We start from the raw sequence: 20,058 nt of genomic DNA, 5'->3' as shown, positions 1-20,058 counted from the left end.
TGTATTTTGTCTTCCAAAATAAAACTGTAAATTTAACACTTTATTGAATGTTTTTTTTATTGTAATAATCTGTAAAATAACAGTTTTTCTGCAGAATTTTTAGTCACTTCAGTCACTTTATTGAAGGTGTTTGATCATAATCTAGGAAAAATCAGTAAAATAACAGTTTAACACTGAATAAAAAATGATAAATGACTGGCAGCAAAGGCTGCCAAACAAAAAACGTAAAATTAAAGTAAAATTTCTTAATTTAAACAAGGAAAGAAATCTGTAAAATAACTTTTAATGTAAATTTCTGTAAAATTATTGTTTTTACACATTATTTGAATTAAGATATTTTACTTTAATTTTATGGTTTTGTTTGGCAGCCGCAGCTGCCGGTCATTTACCTTCTTTTTACCATTTATCTTTTTTTTTTTACAGTGAACACATCCGGCCTTTTCCCAGAGAGAGGAGAGGAGACGCACCAGCTCAACATCACTGACACTGTCTATCACTGACAGCCAATATTCATGGAGGAAATATACAGGCACAAGTTTGGACACCTTTCTGTTCTTTATTATGGTCATTTATTCATACTATGTTAGTGATGGGGATCAGAAACTGTTTGATTACACACATTCTTCAAAATATCTGCTTCTGTGTTCATCAGAAGAAAGAAACTCATACAGGATTAGAACGACATGAGGGCGAGTGAATGATGACAGAATTATCATTTGTGGGTGAACTGTCCCTTTAAGAACATTTCTGAGAAGATTTACACACACAAACATAGATCACTGTAAAAGATGAAATCAGCTCGATCCAGACCTACAGGTGTAACGTTTACTGACTATTGACCGGTAAGATCCGCAGAGAGGAAGAACACCAACACCAGAAGAATGGAAAGAGTGTGTCAGTGAAGGTGGTTGTGAATGTGTGTAGATGTGTGTTAGTTACAGGATCAGAGAACGACACCGTTCCTCCGTCATAGTCCAGATCAACTCTCACACGATCAAGCTTCTGTTTAACAGGAAAACCAAACACCAGTCCGTACTGCACACTCCAGACATCAGTGTTAAAGAAAACACATCCCTTCCTCTGGTTTGATGCTGTAGTTACTCCAAGACTCCAGTCTGAACTCTCTTTAACCTCCACATCCCAGCGGTGTGTTCCTGAGTTAAAACCCTCTGAACCCAGAACACACGGATAACAGTCAAATCTCTCTGGATTATCAGGAGGCGGTTGTTCATTCCATATGTTTCTCACACTGGTCAGATCATCAGACAGGGCGAGTTGTGGATGAGCCGTGTTTGGATCCAGAATCACAGGAGCTGATGAGACACAATCAACAGCTGCTTTTATTCTGATCTTCATATAATGATCAAGAGTGAACCAATCACAGATGATTATGAATTATGACACTCGTCCTGATCAAACACATCAGACATTTTCCTCTGATCACTGTCAGTGTTTTTAGTTACACACTCATTTTTATCATCAGTGTTTAATGGCATCAGAGACAAACATTAAATGTGTGATTCAAACATTTGTGTCTCATCAAGAGAAACTGATGTGTGTGTGTGTGTGTGTGTGTGTGTGTGTGTGTGTGTGTGTGTGTGTGTGTGTGTGTGTGTGTGTGTGTGTGTGTGTGTCTGTGTGTGTGTCTGTGTGTGTGTCTGTGTGTGTGTGTGTGTGTGTGTCTGTCTGTGTGTGTGTCTGTGTGTGTGTCTGTGTGTGTGTCTGTCTGTGTGTGTGTCTGTGTGTGTGTCTGTGTGTGTGTGTGTGTGTGAGAGTGTCTGTGTGTGTGTGTGTGTGTGTGTGTGTGTGTGTGTGTGTGTGTGTGTGTGTGTGTGTGTGTGTGTGTGTGTGTGTGTGTGAGAGTGTCTGTGTGTGTGTGTGTGTGTGTGTGTGTGTGTGTGTGTGTGTGTGTGTGTGTGTGTGTGTGTGTGTGTGTGTGTGTGTCTGTGTGTGTGTGTGTGTGTGTGTGTCTGTGTTTGTGTCTGTGTGTGTGTCTGTGTGTGTGTCTGTCTGTGTGTGTGTGTGTGTGTGTGTGTGTGTGTGTGTGTGTGTGTGTGTGTGTGTGTGTGTGTGTGTGTGTGTGTGTGTGTGTGTGTCTGTCTGTGTGTGTGTGTGTGTGTGTGTGTGTGTGTGTGTCTGTGTGTGTGTGTGTGTGTGTGTGTGTGTGTGTGTGTGTGTGTGTGTGTGTGTGTCTGTGGGCATGTTTTCGTGAAATATCAGGACACAAATGTGTATAATGACATGGGTATTACAAAAAGAGGGTGAAATATGAGGACGTTCCCCATGTCCTCACTTTTCAAAATGCTTATAAATCACAGAAAGTGAACTGCACAGTCTCCTGTGATGGGTAGGTTTAGGGGTCGGTATAAAAACCATTACGCCTATGGAATGTCCTCACATTTCACAAAAACAAACATGTGTGTGTGTGTGTGTGTGTGTGTGTGTGTGTGTGTGTGTGTGTGTGTGTGTAAGTGTAATACTTTGTTTCTGTCAGTTGTGTGTGTGTCAGTTATGAATAATCAATCATGTTAATATTTTCAGATGTAATAAATCTCAGTGTAACTGAAGCAGGTTCTTCTGGTAAACACATCATTATCTGAACAGACCCTCATCATTGTGTTTCTGAAACATGGAAATATGAAAATTCATGAAGCACTTCTTCTAGAAACCCTTTCAAAATGGATTCAGGATTCATTAATTATTGAACAATTATTAAGTTCTCAAATATACCAATAACAACATCTTAAGAAGTATTTTCTCATCATATCCCTTATGGAAAGAAAATATGTTTCCATATATGTATGATCAATAGGGTGATATCAGCTAAATTGGGCCACTTTTTGGTAAATCGCTTGGGACAATAATACAATACCATATATGCCTTTTCCATGTGTTTTTATGATTATTAATCACTGTTTTTGATAATGGTGTGTTAAAATTATGTAAAAAAAAATAATTATTATTTAAGCCCTACAGTTCTTAAAACATCAGCTGTGCCAACTTTTTTTTGCATGAGCAGTTTCAGGTAAAATGGGCCACTGTTTCAGGTAAAATGGGCCGCTGTTTCAGGTAACCAATGGGCCACTGTTTCAGGTAAAATGGGCCACTGTTTCAGGTAAAATGGGCCACTGTTTCAGGTAAAATGGGCCGCTGTTTCAGGTAAATTGGGCCACAGTTTCAGGTAAAATGGGCCGCTGTTTCAGGTAAATTGGGCCACTGTTTCAGGTAAAATGGGCCGCTGTTTCAGGTAAATTGGGCCACTGTTTCAGGTAAAATGGACCGCTGTTTCAGGTAAATTGGGCCACTGTTTCAGGTAAAATGGGCCGCTGTTTCAGGTAAAATGGGCCGCTGTTTCAGGTAAAATGGGCCGCTGTTTCAGTTAAAATGGGCCGCTGTTTCAGGTAAAATGGGCCGCTGTTTCAGGTAAAATGGGCCGCTGTTTCAGGTTAAATGGGCCACTGTTTCAGGTAACCAATGGGCCATTGTTTCAGGTAAAATGGGCCACTGTTTCAGGTAAAATGGGCCACTGTTTCAGGTAAAATGGTAAAATGGGCCACTGTTTCAGGTAAAATGGGCCACTGTTTCAGGTAAAAATGGGCCGCTGTTTCAGGTAAAATGGGCCACTGTTTCAGGGTAAAATGGGCCGCTGTTTCAGGTAAAATGGGCCGCTGTTTCAGGTAAAATTGGCCGCTGTTTCAGGTAAAATGGGTCACTGTTTCAGGTAAAATGGGCCACTGTTTCAGGTAAAATGGGCCACTTTTTGGTAAATCGCTTGGGACAATAATACAATACCATATATGCCTTTTCCATGTGTCTTTATGATTATTAATCACTGTTTTTGATAATGGTGTGTTAAAATTATGTAAAAAAAATAATTATTATTTAAGCCCTACAGTTCTTAAACATCAGCTGTGCCAACTTTTTTTTGCATGAGCAGTTTCAGGTAAAATGGGACGCTGTTTCAGGTAAAATGGGCCACTGTTTCAGGTAAAATGGGCCGCTGTTTCAGGTAAAATGGGCCGCTGTTTCAGGTTAAATGGGCCACTGTTTCAGGTAACCAATGGGCCACTGTTTCAGGTAAAATGGGCCACTGTTTCAGGTAAAATGGGCCACTGTTTCAGGTAAAATGGGCCACTGTTTCAGGTAAAATGGTAAAATGGGCCACTGTTTCAGGTAAAATGGGCCACTGTTTCAGGTAAAATGGGCCGCTGTTTCAGGTAAAATGGGGCCACTGTTTCAGGTAAAATGGGCCACTGGTTCAGGTAAAATGGGCCGCTGTTTCAGGTAAAATGGGCCGCTGTTTCAGGTAAAATGGGCCGCTGTTTCAGGTAAAATGGGCCACTGTTTCAGGTAAAATGGGTCACTGTTTAAGGTAAAATGGGCCACTGTTTCAGGTAAAATGGGCCGCTGTTTCAGGTAAAAATGGGCCGCTGTTTCAGGTAAAATGGGCCGCTGTTTCAGTTAAAATGGGCCGCTGTTTCAGGTAAAATGGGCCGCTGTTTCAGGTAAAATGGGCCGCTGTTTCAGGTTAAATGGGCCACTGTTTCAGGTAACCAATGGGCCATTGTTTCAGGTAAAATGGGCCACTGTTTCAGGTAAAATGGGCCACTGTTTCAGGTAAAATGGTAAAATGGGCCACTGTTTCAGGTAAAATGGGCCACTGTTTCAGGTAAAATGGGCCGCTGTTTCAGGTAAAATGGGCCACTGTTTCAGGTAAAATGGGCCACTGTTTCAGGTAAAATGGGCCGCTGTTTCAGGTAAAATGGGCCGCTGTTTCAGGTAAAATGGGCTGCTGTTTCAGGTAAAATGGGCCGCTGTTTCAGGTAAAATGGGCCGCTGTTTCAGGTAAAATGGGTCACTGTTTCAGGTAAAATGGGCCACTGTTTCAGGTAAAATGGGCCACTTTTTGGTAAATCGCTTGGGACAATAATACAATACCATATATGCCTTTTCCATGTGTCTTTATGATTATTAATCACTGTTTTTGATAATGGTGTGTTAAAATTATGTAAAAAAATAATTATTATTTAAGCCCTACAGTTCTTAAAACATCAGCTGTGCCAACTTTTTTTTGCATGAGCAGTTTCAGGTAAAATGGGCCGCTGTTTCAGGTAAAATGGGCCACTGTTTCAGGTAAAATGGGCCGCTGTTTCAGGTAAAATGGGCCGCTGTTTCAGGTTAAATGGGCCACTGTTTCAGGTAACCAATGGGCCACTGTTTCAGGTAAAATGGGCCACTGTTTCAGTAAAATGGGCCACTGTTTCAGGTAAAATGGGCCACTGTTTCAGGTAAAATGGTAAAATGGGCCACTGTTTCAGGTAAAATGGGCCACTGTTTCAGGTAAAATGGGCCGCTGTTTCAGGTAAAATGGGCCACTGTTTCAGGTAAAATGGGCCACTGTTTCAGGTAAAATGGGCAGCTGTTTCAGGTAAAATGGGCCGCTGTTTCAGGTAAAATGGGCCACTGTTTCAGGTAAAATGGGTCACTGTTTAAGGTAAAATGGGCCACTGTTTCAGGTAAAATGGGCCACTTTTTGGTAAATCGCTTGGGACAATAATACAATACCATATATGCCTTTTCCATGTGTCTTTATGATTATTAATCACTGTTTTTGATAATGGTGTGTTAAAATTATGTAAAAAAAATAATTATTATTTAAGCCCTACAGTTCTTAAAACATCAGCTGTGCCAACTTTTTTTTGCATGAGCAGTTTCAGGTAAAATGGGACGCTGTTTCAGGTAAAATGGGCCACTGTTTCAGGTAAAATGGGCTACTGTTTCAGGTAAAATGGGCCACTGTTTCAGGTAACCAATGGTCCACTGTTTCAGGTAAAATGGGCCACTGTTTCAGGTAAAATGGGCCACTGTTTCAGGTAAAATGGGCCACTGTTTCAGGTAAAATGGGCCACTGGTTCAGGTAAAATGGGCCGCTGTTTCAGGTAAAATGGGCCACTGTTTCAGGTAAAATGGGCCACTGTTTCAGGTTAAATGGGCCGCTGTTTCAGGTAAAATGGGCCGCTGTTTCAGGTAAAATGGGCCACTGTTTCAGGTAAAATGGGTCACTGTTTCAGGTAAATTGGGCCACTTTTTGGTAAATCGCTTGGGACAATAATACAATACCATATATGCCTTTTCCATGTGTTTTTATGATTATTAATCACTGTTTTTGATAATGGTGTGTTAAAATAATGTAAAAAAAATAATAATTATTTAAGCCCTACAGTTCTTAAAACATCAGCTGTGCCAACTTTTTTTTGCATGAGCAGTTTCAGGTAAAATGGGACGCTGTTTCAGGTAAAATGGGCCACTGTTTCAGGTAAAATGGGCTACTGTTTCAGGTAAAATGGGCCGCTATTTCAGGTAAATTGGGCCACTGTTTCAGGTAAAATGGGCCGCTGTTTCAGGTAAAATGGGCTGCTGTTTCAGGTAAAATGGGCCACTGTTTCAGGTAAAATGGGCCACTGTTTCAGGTAAAATGGGCCACTGTTTCAGGTAAAATGGGCCACTGTTTCAGGTAAAATGGGCCGCTGTTTCAGGTAAAATGGGCCACTGTTTCAGGTAAAATGGGCCACTGTTTCAGGTAAAATGGGCCGCTGTTTCAGGTAAAATGGGCCGCTGTTTCAGGTAAAATGGGCCACTGTTTCAGGTAAAATGGGTCACTGTTTAAGGTAAAATGGGCCACTGTTTCAGGTAAAATGGGCCACTTTTTGGTAAATCGCTTGGGACAATAATACAATACCATATATGCCTTTTCCATGTGTCTTTATGATTATTAATCACTGTTTTTGATAATGGTGTGTTAAAATTATGTAAAAAAATAATTATTATTTAAGCCCTACAGTTCTTAAAACATCAGCTGTGCCAACTTTTTTTTGCATGAGCAGTTTCAGGTAAAATGGGCCACTGTTTCAGGTAAAATGGGCCGCTGTTTCCAGGTAAAATGGGCCACTGTTTCAGGTAAAATGGGCCTGTTTCAGGTAAAATGGGCCACTGTTTCAGGTAAAATGGGCCGCTGTTTCAGGTAAAATGGGCCACTGTTTCAGGTAAAATGGGCCACTGTTTCAGGTAAAATGGGCCACTGTTTCAGGTAAAATGGGTCACTGTTTCAGGTAAATTGGGCCACTTTTTGGTAAATCGCTTGGGACAATAATACAATACCATATATGCCTTTTCCATGTGTTTTTATGATTATTAATCACTGTTTTTGATAATGGTGTGTTAAAATAATGTAAAAAAAATAATAATTATTTAAGCCCTACAGTTCTTAAAACATCAGCTGTGCCAACTTTTTTTTGCATGAGCAGTTTCAGGTAAAATGGGACGCTGTTTCAGGTAAAATGGGCCACTGTTTCAGGTAAAATGGGCTACTGTTTCAGGTAAAATGGGCCGCTATTTCAGGTAAATTGGGCCACTGTTTCAGGTAAAATGGGCCGCTGTTTCAGGTAAAATGGGCTGCTGTTTCAGGTAAAATGGGCCGCTGTTTCAGGTAAAATGGGCCGCTGTTTCAGGTAAAATGGGCCACTGTTTCAGGTAACCAATGGGCCACTGTTTCAGGTAAAATGGGCCACTGTTTCAGGTAAAATGGGCCACTGTTTCAGGTAAAATGGGCCACTGTTTCAGGTAAAATGGGCCACTGGTTCAGGTAAAATGGGCCGCTGTTTCAGGTAAAATGGGCCACTGTTTCAGGTAAAATGGGCCACTGTTTCAGGTTAAATGGGCCGCTGTTTCAGGTAAAATGGGCCGCTGTTTCAGGTAAAATGGGCCACTGTTTCAGGTAAAATGGGTCACTGTTTCAGGTAAATTGGGCCACTTTTTGGTAAATCGCTTGGGACAATAATACAATACCATATATGCCTTTTCCATGTGTTTTTATGATTATTAATCACTGTTTTTGATAATGGTGTGTTAAAATAATGTAAAAAAATAATAATTATTTAAGCCCTACAGTTCTTAAAACATCAGCTGTGCCAACTTTTTTTTGCATGAGCAGTTTCAGGTAAAATGGGACGCTGTTTCAGGTAAAATGGGCCACTGTTTCAGGTAAAATGGGCTACTGTTTCAGGTAAAATGGGCCGCTATTTCAGGTAAATTGGGCCACTGTTTCAGGTAAAATGGGCCGCTGTTTCAGGTAAAATGGGCTGCTGTTTCAGGTAAAATGGGCCACTGTTTCAGGTAAAATGGGCCACTGTTTCAGGTAAAATGGGCCACTGTTTCAGGTAAAATGGGCCACTGTTTCAGGTAAAATGGGCCGCTGTTTCAGGTAAAATGGGCCACTGTTTCAGGTAAAATGGGCCACTGTTTCAGGTAAAATGGGCCGCTGTTTCAGGTAAAATGGGCCGCTGTTTCAGGTAAAATGGGCCACTGTTTCAGGTAAAATGGGTCACTGTTTAAGGTAAAATGGGCCACTGTTTCAGGTAAAATGGGCCACTTTTTGGTAAATCGCTTGGGACAATAATACAATACCATATATGCCTTTTCCATGTGTCTTTATGATTATTAATCACTGTTTTTGATAATGGTGTGTTAAAATTATGTAAAAAAAATAATTATTATTTAAGCCCTACAGTTCTTAAAACATCAGCTGTGCCAACTTTTTTTTGCATGAGCAGTTTCAGGTAAAATGGGACGCTGTTTCAGGTAAAATGGGCCACTGTTTCAGGTAAAATTGGCCTGTTTCAGGTAAAATGGGCCACTGTTTCAGGTAAAATGGGCCGCTGTTTCAGGTAAAATGGGCCACTGTTTCAGGTAAAATGGGCCACTGTTTCAGGTAAAATGGGCCGCTGTTTCAGGTAAAATGGGCCGCTGTTTCAGGTAAAATGGGCCACTGTTTCAGGTAACCAATGGGCCACTGTTTCAGGTAAAATGGGCCACTGTTTCAGGTAAAATGGGCCACTGTTTCAGGTAAAATGGGCCACTGGTTCAGGTAAAATGGGCCGCTGTTTCAGGTAAAATGGGCCACTGTTTCAGGTAAAATGGGCCACTGTTTCAGGTTAAATGGGCCGCTGTTTCAGGTAAAATGGGCCGCTGTTTCAGGTAAAATGGGCCACTGTTTCAGGTAAAATGGGTCACTGTTTCAGGTAAATTGGGCCACTTTTTGGTAAATCGCTTGGGACAATAATACAATACCATATATGCCTTTTCCATGTGTTTTTACTTTTTTTTGCATGAGCAGTTTCAGGTAAAATGGGACGCTGTTTCAGGTAAAATGGGCCACTGTTTCAGGTAAAATGGGCCTGTTTCAGGTAAAATGGGCCACTGTTTCAGGTAAAATGGGCCGCTGTTTCAGGTAAAATGGGCCACTGGTTCAGGTAAAATGGGCCGCTGTTTCAGGTAAAATGGGCCACTGTTTCAGGTAAAATGGGCCACTGTTTCAGGTTAAATGGGCCGCTGTTTCAGGTAAAATGGGCCGCTGTTTCAGGTAAAATGGGCCACTGTTTCAGGTAAAATGGGTCACTGTTTCAGGTAAATTGGGCCACTTTTTGGTAAATCGCTTGGGACAATAATACAATACCATATATGCCTTTTCCATGTGTTTTTATGATTATTAATCACTGTTTTTGATAATGGTGTGTTAAAATAATGTAAAAAAAATAATAATTATTTAAGCCCTACAGTTCTTAAAACATCAGCTGTGCCAACTTTTTTTTGCATGAGCAGTTTCAGGTAAAATGGGACGCTGTTTCAGGTAAAATGGGCCACTGTTTCAGGTAAAATGGGCTACTGTTTCAGGTAAAATGGGCCGCTATTTCAGGTAAATTGGGCCACTGTTTCAGGTAAAATGGGCCGCTGTTTCAGGTAAAATGGGCTGCTGTTTCAGGTAAAATGGGCCGCTGTTTCAGGTAAAATGGGCCGCTGTTTCAGGTAAAATGGGCCACTGTTTCAGGTAACCAATGGGCCACTGTTTCAGGTAAAATGGGCCACTGTTTCAGGTAAAATGGGCCACTGTTTCAGGTAAAATGGGCCACTGTTTCAGGTAAAATGGGCCACTGGTTCAGGTAAAATGGGCCGCTGTTTCAGGTAAAATGGGCCACTGTTTCAGGTAAAATGGGCCACTGTTTCAGGTTAAATGGGCCGCTTTTTCAGGTAAAATGGGCCGCTGTTTCAGGTAAAATGGGCCACTGTTTCAGGTAAAATGGGCCACTGTTTCAGGTAAAATGGGCCACTTTTTGGTAAATCGCTTGGGACAATAATACAATACCATATATGCCTTTTCCATGTGTTTTTATGATTATTAATCACTGTTTTTGATAATGTTGTGTTGAAATTATGTAAAAAAAAGAATTATTTTTTAAGCCCTACAGTTCTTAAAACATCAGCTGTGCCAACTTTTTTTTGCATGAGCAGTTTCAAGTAAAATGGGCCGCTGTTTCAGGTAAAATGGGCCATTGTTTCAGGTAAAATGGGCCGCTGTTTCAGGTAAAATGGGCCACTGTTTCAGGTAAAATGGGCCGCTGTTTCAGGTAAAATGGGCCGCTGTTTCAGGTAAAATGGGCCGCTGTTTAAGGTAAAATGGGCCGCTGTTTCAGGTAAAATGGGCCACTGTTTCAGGTAAAATGGGTCACTGTTTCAGGTAAATTGGGCCACTTTTTGGTAAATCGCTTGGGACAATAATACAATACCATATATGCCTTTTCCATGTGTTTTTATGATTATTAATCACTGTTTTTGATAATGGTGTGTTAAAATTATGTAAAAAAAATAATTATTATTTAAGCCCTACAGTTCTTAAAACATCAGCTGTGCCAACTTTTTTTTGCATGAGCAGTTTCAGGTAAAATGGGCCACTGTTTCAGGTAAAATGGGCCGCTGTTTCAGGTAAAATGGGCCACTGTTTCAGGTAAAATGGGCCGCTGTTTCAGGTAAAATGGGCCACTGTTTCAGGTAAAATGGGCCGCTGTTTCAGGTAAAATGGGCCGCTGTTTCAGGTAAAATGGGCCGCTGTTTCAGGTAAAATGGGCCGCTGTTTCGGGTAAAATGGGCCGCTGTTTCAGGTAAAATGGGCCGCTGTTTCAGGTAAAATGGGTCACTGTTTCAGGTAACCAATGGGCCACTGTTTCAGCTAACCAATGGGCCACTGTTTCAGGTAACCAATGGGCCACTGTTTCAGGTAAAATGGGCCGCTGTTTCAGGTAAAATGGGCCACTGTTTCAGGTAAAATGGGCCGCTGTTTCAGGTAAAATGGGCCACTGTTTCAGGTAAAATGGGCCACTGTTTCAGGTAAAATGGGCTGCTGTTTCAGGTAAAATAGGCCGCTGTTTCAGGTAAAATGGGCCGCTGTTTCAGGTAAAATGGGCCGCTGTTTCAGGTAAAATGGGCCACTGTTTCAGGTAAAATGGGCCACTGTTTCAGGTAACCAATGGGCCACTGAATTGTACTAGACATATGCAATTAATGTGAGAAACAACAAATACTCTGAACCCCAAGTGGATTTACACAAACTGAGAAAGTCAAAAATCGTTAGGTTGTGCCCCGCTCTCCCCTATATATATATATTTATATACACACACACACTGTATTAATCTATATACTGTAACACATTAAAATAATATATTTTCCCATATATTTTTCAATATATAGACCATAATTATATGGAAATAGAAGGGATATATAAGTAAAATAATATAACGGATTTTGTAAAAACTGCTGTTCACTCTTTTATATTTCTGGTTGGGAGTAATTGAACGGCTACAGGATGTCCGGTCAGAACATTATGTCTCACACCAGTCTGTACTTCAAGATTATTTATTCGGTTGCGCATGCGTCAAACTTGTATGAATAACATGCTGGTACATGTTCCCTGAGACACTTTAAAGTCTATACAATACAAGCGCAGCATCAAATACTTTACTGATAAAGAACACAGTGAGATTATATGGCATTAATACAAGGTATTTACGCAACAACATAATGTGCAAACCAAATTATTACTGTAAATATTCACGCGGAGTGCGCGGTAGCGCTCTTTCCTGTCTCTTAGCAATAATCACTAATGACGCAAAATACTTACAATCAGTTGCGCGCGCACAATCCACAAAACTGTTAATGGCACTTCTGGCTAATTTAAATGTTAATAACTCTATACAATCGCATCTCTGCAGCCTCCCTCACTGATATCTTGTTTACAACCCATTTGTGAAGGGTGAACTTTTGTACAGATTTAATGATGTGCTCAAGGTAAATCTGATCAATATATTTTGTAATATAACAATATGATTTTTAAGAACATTCTTTATAAGATTTCGAATTCTTCAGTTTTGTCTTAAGAAACATTAGAAAAGTAGCAATTTATGGAATACAAAAAATTCACTTTTTTTCTCAAGTTACAAAATAAGAAATAATTTTATGTTTTGAATCTGAGGAGATTATGAAATTAATAACTTTCTCCATGATCTCGAGAGACTGTCAATAGTTCCTCTAGTAAAACCATCATAATGGAAACTCTTTGAGGATCTTAAAAACACATATGAAGTTCATTGAGTTCACAATATTATATTTGAGCTTCAGTGTTTCAGTCTGAAGATTCACAAGAATCACATGCTTTTGTGTCATGAGAAACCCATGTGTGATTTCCAGTGTGTGTGAGAGCTCAGATCTTCTCCAGACTCACTGTATTGGACGATGTCCTGCATCTTCTTCCAGACTCTGAACGGCAGGTTGCCCAAGTACCGTGGCACATGAATCAAAGCTCCAGAAGCCATCTGTGGATCCGGCTGTGAGATCTGGACTCTGGAAGAACATTCAGGAGTCAGAACTGCAGTGGCTTTGGATCAGAACCAGAGAGACCAGAGACACCAGCAGATCACTCACCTTTCCATTGAGACTGGAAACTCCTGCAGAACAAACACACCATTGATCATCAAGAACTCAAGAACTCAAGAACTCAATCAATCAATCAATCAATCAATCAATCAATCAATCAATCAATCAATCAATCAATCAATCAATGATGTGAAATCAGACCTTCAGAAAGCAGGCGTCTTTGGCTTTCATCATCTCCTCCATGTCTTTGATTGTGTGTGAAAGAGCTGAGATGTGTGTGTTCATCTCCTCCAGCTTCTCCTTCATCATCTGCTTCTTCTGCTCCTCTTCCTCCCTCAGTGCAGTGATTGTAGCTTCTTCTTCATCTCTGAGAAACTGATGAAGCTTCTCAAACTGCTGTTTAATCTGACGCTCTGTGTGCTTAGCTTGAGACTGAAATCACATCACATTCACTTCAATCATCTCAAAGAACTGATTCTGGAGCAGCATGAAGAGTGAGTGGGGAATGTGTGTTAGTGAACTACAACTTTAACTTTCTGCCGTACTATAACTGTAGTAGTAGATGTTCTGTGTGTGTAGTGTGAAAATACACATTATCAATCAAATCCTCAGGTAGAAGCATAATGTTGTGCTAACAGGTTGTTGCCCTCATGAATATTAATCACATGATCTGCATTCGCCCAAACTAATGAGCTAAAATGAAACTGTGAAAGGTGAGCACGAGCCAATGGGATTAGCTCTGGTGCATTAGTCCCGCCCACTGCTGAATAACCAGCTGACAGAGATCATCATTATACACAAACGGTGTGTGTGTGTGTGTTTGTGTGTGTGTTTCAGTCAATAAAGAAACATGTAATTATGACAAATCAGTTCTAATCAAACTTGTAAACATGTCAAAAGAGTCAATCCTCACCTTGATGTGTTGAACGGTTTTCTCAAACTTTCCTTTAACAATTTTATTGTGTTTGAGTTTCTCTTGTAAGGACTTCACTGCTGTTTTGAGCTCCTCCTGGGATTTAAAGAGAACATTTTCAAGATATTAGAAATTTCAGTAATATGATCTTACAAATGTTAGGTACCTGAGAGATTTTGTTTATCAACAAAATAACTCTCATATCTCTCTCTCTCTCTCTCTCTCTCTCTGGTGCATGCTGGGAGTTTGTGGAGGTGCTGAGCGCATGTTGAAAGCGTTGTTGAGAGTGTTTGAGGTGTTTGAGGTGTTCTTCTGTGTTTCCTTTCTGCTCATGTATTATTTATTTTTTCCCCTCGCTGTGATTTTAAAATTATCAGTATAGGAAGAAAAGTTTTTTCGTGTGTGTGTGTTTTGTAGTCGCCGGGATGGCGACTGCCCACGCGCAGGGAACATCACCTCTGTCACTTCCGAAATGGCTGCAGGTGTGTTCCTGAGGCTGGAGTGACAGTGGAGGATTTACTCCTAGTTATCGGTCAGAAACTTTTTGGAAAGGTTTTGGAAACATCGTCTCGGCGTCATGGATGAATAAAGCGATAGTCGTGTTTTTGAAAACTGAATTACTTGTTAGTGAACTGACTGTAAGCGGAATATGGGTGAAGGAAACTTTTGTTCCGGTAACCCCGCTATCTGCTCCAGCGACTAAAGTAATAGTTTCCAATGCTCCCCCCTTCATATCTAATGAAGCTATCGTGAAAGAGTTACTGAGATTTGGCAAGATAGCAAGTCCTGTAAAAGCAGTCCCACTCGGATGCGAGGACGCCGCATTAAAGCACGTTTTGTCTGTCAAACGACATGTTTATTTGTTTCTCAGTTCGCCGGAGAGGACTTTGGAAGTTTCTTTCCGTGTTTCTCACGGCGAGAACTCTTTCATGGTCTATGCGAGTACGGTGAGTTTGAAGTGTTTTGAATGTGGAGATTTGGGCCATAAGCGTTTAATGTGTCCACATAGCGTTGAACAGCGCCCTTCTACATCTCGTGATGAAGGAAATGATGTAGTTAATCAAGTAACGTTACCGGTAAATAACACAGAAGAGGAGAGAACCGAGGAGCAGGATAAAGAAGCTACAGAGGGAGTAGACGAGCAACAGGAGGAGGTGAGTGAGCTAGATGAGAATGCTAGCTGCGTGGAGAAACCCGGATGTGTTTATCTACCTGGAAAAGATGTGAGTGATGATGATGAAGATGATCAGAGTGATGCTGGTGATGTTGTACAGAAATGTGTTTCTGGGGAAGATATGGCTGATGAGACTGAAACTTTATCACAGTACACTGATGATAGAATGAGAGATGATAAAGCTGTAGAGGATTTATATCCCCTTGAGCAGATTAATTTGTTTCTGGATAAGACAAAAGGAAAGGCAGGTGTTGAAATAAGAGATTATTTCCCTGATGTTGACAAGTGTATTGCCTCAGTAATGTGGGCTCGGAAAAAAGTAGCTATGATGAACTTTCACAACAGAAAAGATTCCGTCTTAAAAAGTACTTAACTGTTGTTAGATCAGGAAAAAGTATGGGAAAAGCGAAGGGAAAATCTAAATAATTATAATGGCTGAAAGTTTCTCTTTCTATCTGATCTGGTTTCTTCTTTTCTCTAATTTTCTTATGGAGATCTTAAGGGTTGGTTATCTCAATATCAATGGGATGAGGGATGGGAGAAAGAATTGAGTGTTACATTCTTGCAAGAAACTCATAGTAGTTTTAGTAATGAAGCTAAATGGGGGTTGTGGTGGAAAGGAGAGTATGTTCTCAGTCATGGGACCAATTTAAGTGCTGGTGTGGTGATTCTTTTTTCTCCTACTGTAAATGTTAAGGTGCTATCAAAAAATGAAGTAGAGCCAGGAAGGTTTTTAACCGTTAAAGCAAATTGGTAATTTTAAATTCTTGTTAGTAAATATTTATGCTCCAAATGAGCAGAAAGGAGTTTACTTTTCAAGAAGTTTGAACAAATATTTAGTGAAGAAAATGAAGATGTGTATATTGTTGTGGGGGGGGGGGGGGGGGACTGGAATTGCACTCTTGACAGAAATGGGGAAGAAGCTCATGCATCGTCAGCTTCCTCTTTAGCTGGTGTTATAGACAATTTGAATCTCATGGATGTATGGAGAGAACACAATCCTTCTGTAAAACAATACACATGGGTGAAGGTCTGTAATGATAGGATTTCTGCTGCTCGTTGGATCGGTTTAATATATCTTGTAACTTGAAAAATAGAGTTGTTAGTACAGAAATTATTCCTAACACACTTTCTGATCATATTTCTTTTTTAATTTAGAGCGTAAAGTGGGCCAGCAGAAACTGATGCTTTCATTGAAGGACAATAATAGACATGTTACTTCAGACCCACAGAAGATGCGAAAGCTTGCTGTTGAGTTTTACTCCAATTTGTACGCTGCTGAAATATCTAATGAACATTGCAGAAGAGAGCTGCTAAACGACTTACCGGTGTTATCTGAGGATAATAAACAGTTCTTGGAGACTGATATCTCCTTTGAAGAGGTCTCTCTGGCTGTAAAGGGTCTCTCTTCAGGCATGAGTCCTGGCCTGGATGGACTACCGGCCGAGTTTTATAAATCATTTTGGACAATAATTGGAGATGATTATTTTGAAGTCCTTCAGAAATGTTGTAGTGAAGGTGTTCTTCCAACTAGCTGTCAACGTGCTGTTTTATCTTTGCTCCCGAAAAAAGGAGATTTAACACTTCTAAAGAATTGGAGACCTGTGGCAATTTTGTGTACAGAGTATAAAATTTATTCTAAGGTTCTTGCAAATAGATTAAATAATGTGTTGTATGAAGTGGTGCACAAGGATCAGTCATATTGTGTTAAAAATAGATCAATCATGGATCATCTACATTTAATCAGGAATGTTGTTGATTATGCTTATTGTAAAGATGTTAATATGGGCCTGGTGTCCCTGGATCAGGAAAAGGCCTTTGACAGGGTTGATCATGTTTTTATGTTTGATACTCTTAATGCTTTTGGTTTTGGGGAAAAATTTATTTCAAGGATTAGACTTTTATATGCCGAAGCAATATGTATGATCAAAATGGGTGGTGGCTTGAGTATCCCTATTAAAAGTAGTAAAAGTATATATTAAAAGTATTCCCTATTTCCTCCTATTAAAAGAGGAATCAGACAAGGTTGTCCAATTTCGGGCCAACTATACAGCATTGTGATTGAACCTTTGTTATGTAAAATGAGAAGAGAGTTAAAGGGCCTGCAGATCAACCCCCTAAACTATTCTGTTAAACTCTCTGCCTATGCTGATGATGTCACCGTTATAATCAGAGATCAAAGTGACATTCAGGCGCTTAAACAGACATTAGAGTTGTATGGAAGAGCCTCATCAGCAGTAGTTAACTGGGGAAAGAGCGATGCTTTATGGTGTGGTAGTGTTTTCAAAGGTCCAAATCTTCCTGGTGGATTACAGTGGGGAAGTGCAGGGTTTAATTATTTAGGAGTGTTTTTGGGGACAGAGGAGTTTAAGAAGAAAAATTGGGAGGGCCTCTTGGAGAAAGTGTGTGTAAAGTTGTCTCGATGGAAATGGTTGCTACCACAGTTGTCATATAGGGGGAGGGTCCTAATATGCAACAATTTGGTTGCTTCTTCACTCTGGCATAGAATGGCAATACTTGAACCTCCTGAGGATCTAGTGCGAGGAATACAAAAGCGACTAGTGGATTTTTTCTGGTCGGGACAGCACTGGCTGAAGGCAGCGGTACTGTATCTACCCAGACAAGAAGGAGGCCAGGGATTGGTGGACATCAGAGCGAGACTCAGGACATTCAGAATGCAGATGGCACAAAGACTGCTCTATGGAGTGGATGTGAGCTGGGCTGAAGTGGCCTGTGCCCTCCTAAGAAAAGCTGGAAACATGGGGCTGGACCACCATTTGTTCTAGATGGACTTTGACAAACTGAATTTAAGTGGGCTGAGTGTCTTTTACAGATCATTTTTAAAGTCATGGACACTTTTTATGTTTTCACGGAGTGCAGATAACACAGAAAAAATATGGCTGAAGGAGGAACAGCTCTTTTTCAATTCTGAACTGGAATCAAGTGTTTTTAAATCAGACACTTTCAGAAAAGCCATGTGGGCTGCAAATATGACAAAGATTGGACACTTAAAAGATAAAAAAAAGTTGGATAAGCCCTGAAAATTTTGCTTCAAAACTTGGAATAAAATCAGTCAGGATGGCACAAAATATGTTGACTCAGATTTTAGAGTCTCTGCCTCAGGACTTTCAACAGGCAATGGAGACTTTTGATGAAGAGGCTGATAACTGCGACTTTCCAGAATTGTTTTTTTCAGCAAAGACTGGTACATGGCAAGAAAAGGAGGGCTGTCTTTTGTCTTTTAAGACACCTTTTTTGGCCGCCTTTGGTGATGCGAATAAGAAAGACATTTACTCTATGTGTGTGAAAGTGTGGCATCTTAACACACTACAGAGTGTCAGCGAGTCCAAATGGCTGGAGGTTCTAGGGCCAGGTGAATCCCCTAAAGGACGCTGGAGGTCCCTGTATAAGCTCCCCATTGAGAAACGGTCTGGTGACCTTCAGTGGAGAGTAGTGAACGGGAGTATAGCTACAAACAGACACAGAGCACACCTGGATCCAGAGGTAGGGGTGGGTTGTCCATTTTGTAATGAGGAGGAGACTGTTTTTCATTTGTTTTTAAAGTGTGAAAGGCTTCAATCCATGTTTTATATCTTAGAAGAGTGGGTTCAAAATTTAGGAGAAGTTTTTACTCCAGTACTTTTTTATTTATGGACCAAAGTATATTAAAAGTAAAGGATGGAACATGTTCTGTTAAATTTTCTTTTTGGTCAGGCAAAATTGGCGATATGGCTATCAAGAAAACATCGCATGATTGATGCTGGGTCAACTGATGTGTCTGTTTTAAAGGGATTATTAAAATCTCGTATTAAAATTGAGTTTACATATTACAAATTGGTTAATGATATGGAGATGTTTAAAGGTAAATGGGCTGTAAATCATTGTATTTGTGATGTTGATGTTGATGAGTGCTTACTGTTTAATATAAAAAAAACAAATAAAAAAAACAATGTATGTATAAATGTACTGTAAGTAGGCACAAAAGTTTTTTGTTTGATGGGATGTTTGTTGTCATTATGATTATTTCATAAGGCTCTTATGTATTTATTGATTGATTAAAGAAGACCCAAAAGTCAAAGTCTCTCTCTCTCTCTCTCTCTCTCTCTCTCTCTCTCTCTCTCTCTCTCTCTCTCTCTCTCTCTCTCTCTCTCTCTCTCTCTCTCTCTCTCTCTCTCTCTCCTTGTCTACCCCTGAAGCTAAACCCTTATTGTTAAAAAAAAAACACTTATTCGACTTATCTCTGGTAGTGAGACTCTCTTTCTTTTCCTGTTACAGCTGACCCCTAGCGGTCGTAACATATATAATACATACTGTAAGTTTAAAATAGTGTTTATCTGTAAATCTGTCTTACCTTATATGATGAAACCACTTCACTGATGGGTCTGAATTTGTGATTGTCGTGTTGTTGTGAATCTCTGCACACCACACACACCGGCTGTTTGTCCTCCAGACAGAAGAGTTTGAATTTCTCACTGTGTAAACTGCAGAGCTCCTCAGATCCTGATGAACGCCTCTCATTTCTCTCCTTCAGGAACGACTCACACAAGTTTTTTAACACAAGATTACATGGAGGATTAGTTTTAGAGGATCTTCTCCTGCAGACGGGACACTCCTGAGTTTCCTTGGTTCTCCAGAACTGTTGGAGACACTCTTTACAGAAACTGTGACTACAGGACAGAAGAACAGGAGCCTTGAAGATTTCATGACACACAGGACAAGAAATATCATCTTCAGACAGTGAAGCCATTTTCTCTGTTTGAGATCCAGCAATCTGAACTTTACTTTCACTTTCTGAATCAAGGTTTGAAAAATTGAATAACAAAGAGATTCACAAAACAAAATTCAGAAACAAATTCGATTTAAAATCCTTCTTGAAAATATTTCCTCTTCATTCTTCATTGATCACTGATTGTTTGTGGCTTTTGTCGAGACAAAGTCAGTGTGACCGAAAGGAGAAATAACAAGTGCGTCTCTTCCTGGTAAGTGTTGTAAGAGGGTGGAGTTTCTGATCATGTGAGTGTGTTTGTTCAGTCTTTCCCTCACACTGACTGCAGTTTCTTTCTGCTTCAAGTCCTCCACTATCATCCCTGTCCCACAGAAAGTCTCTTGTCTTAATGCCTGCAGACCAGCGGCTCTTATCAACACCGGTTCTCATGAAGGGTTTTGAGAGCCTTATTAAGAAATGCATCCTGGGAACCAACCCAGAGTCATT

The 20,058-nt window shown here is 40.3% G+C and overlaps 1 protein-coding gene across 2 annotated transcripts in view; it reads right to left on the bottom strand.

Moving 5' to 3' along the window:
- Positions 1-419: 419 nt before the first annotated feature.
- Positions 420-20,058, bottom strand: part of LOC307124949 (E3 ubiquitin-protein ligase TRIM35-like) — a gene marked incomplete at its 5' end in the record, with an annotated part of 38,264 nt that continues 18,625 nt past the window's right edge. The window contains 6 exons of one of the 2 annotated variants that reach the window (XM_079814461.1): positions 420-1,313; positions 12,608-12,726; positions 12,808-12,830; positions 12,961-13,191; positions 13,673-13,768; positions 19,198-19,844. In XM_079814461.1, coding sequence (XP_079670587.1) covers positions 826-1,313; positions 12,608-12,726; positions 12,808-12,830; positions 12,961-13,191; positions 13,673-13,768; positions 19,198-19,593 — 1,353 coding nt within the window. In that variant the 3' untranslated portion in view covers positions 420-825. Of the gene's footprint in view, positions 1,314-12,607; positions 12,727-12,807; positions 12,831-12,960; positions 13,192-13,672; positions 13,769-19,197; positions 19,845-20,058 lie in introns of those variants that run through there. The other variant, XM_079814464.1, reaches the window with a different exon arrangement.

This window comes from Gobio gobio (genome assembly GCF_949357685.1).
Source record: "Gobio gobio genome assembly, chromosome: 1".
NCBI lineage: Eukaryota > Metazoa > Chordata > Actinopteri > Cypriniformes > Gobionidae > Gobio > Gobio gobio.
This window is presented reverse-complemented; position numbering and strand designations above follow the sequence as displayed.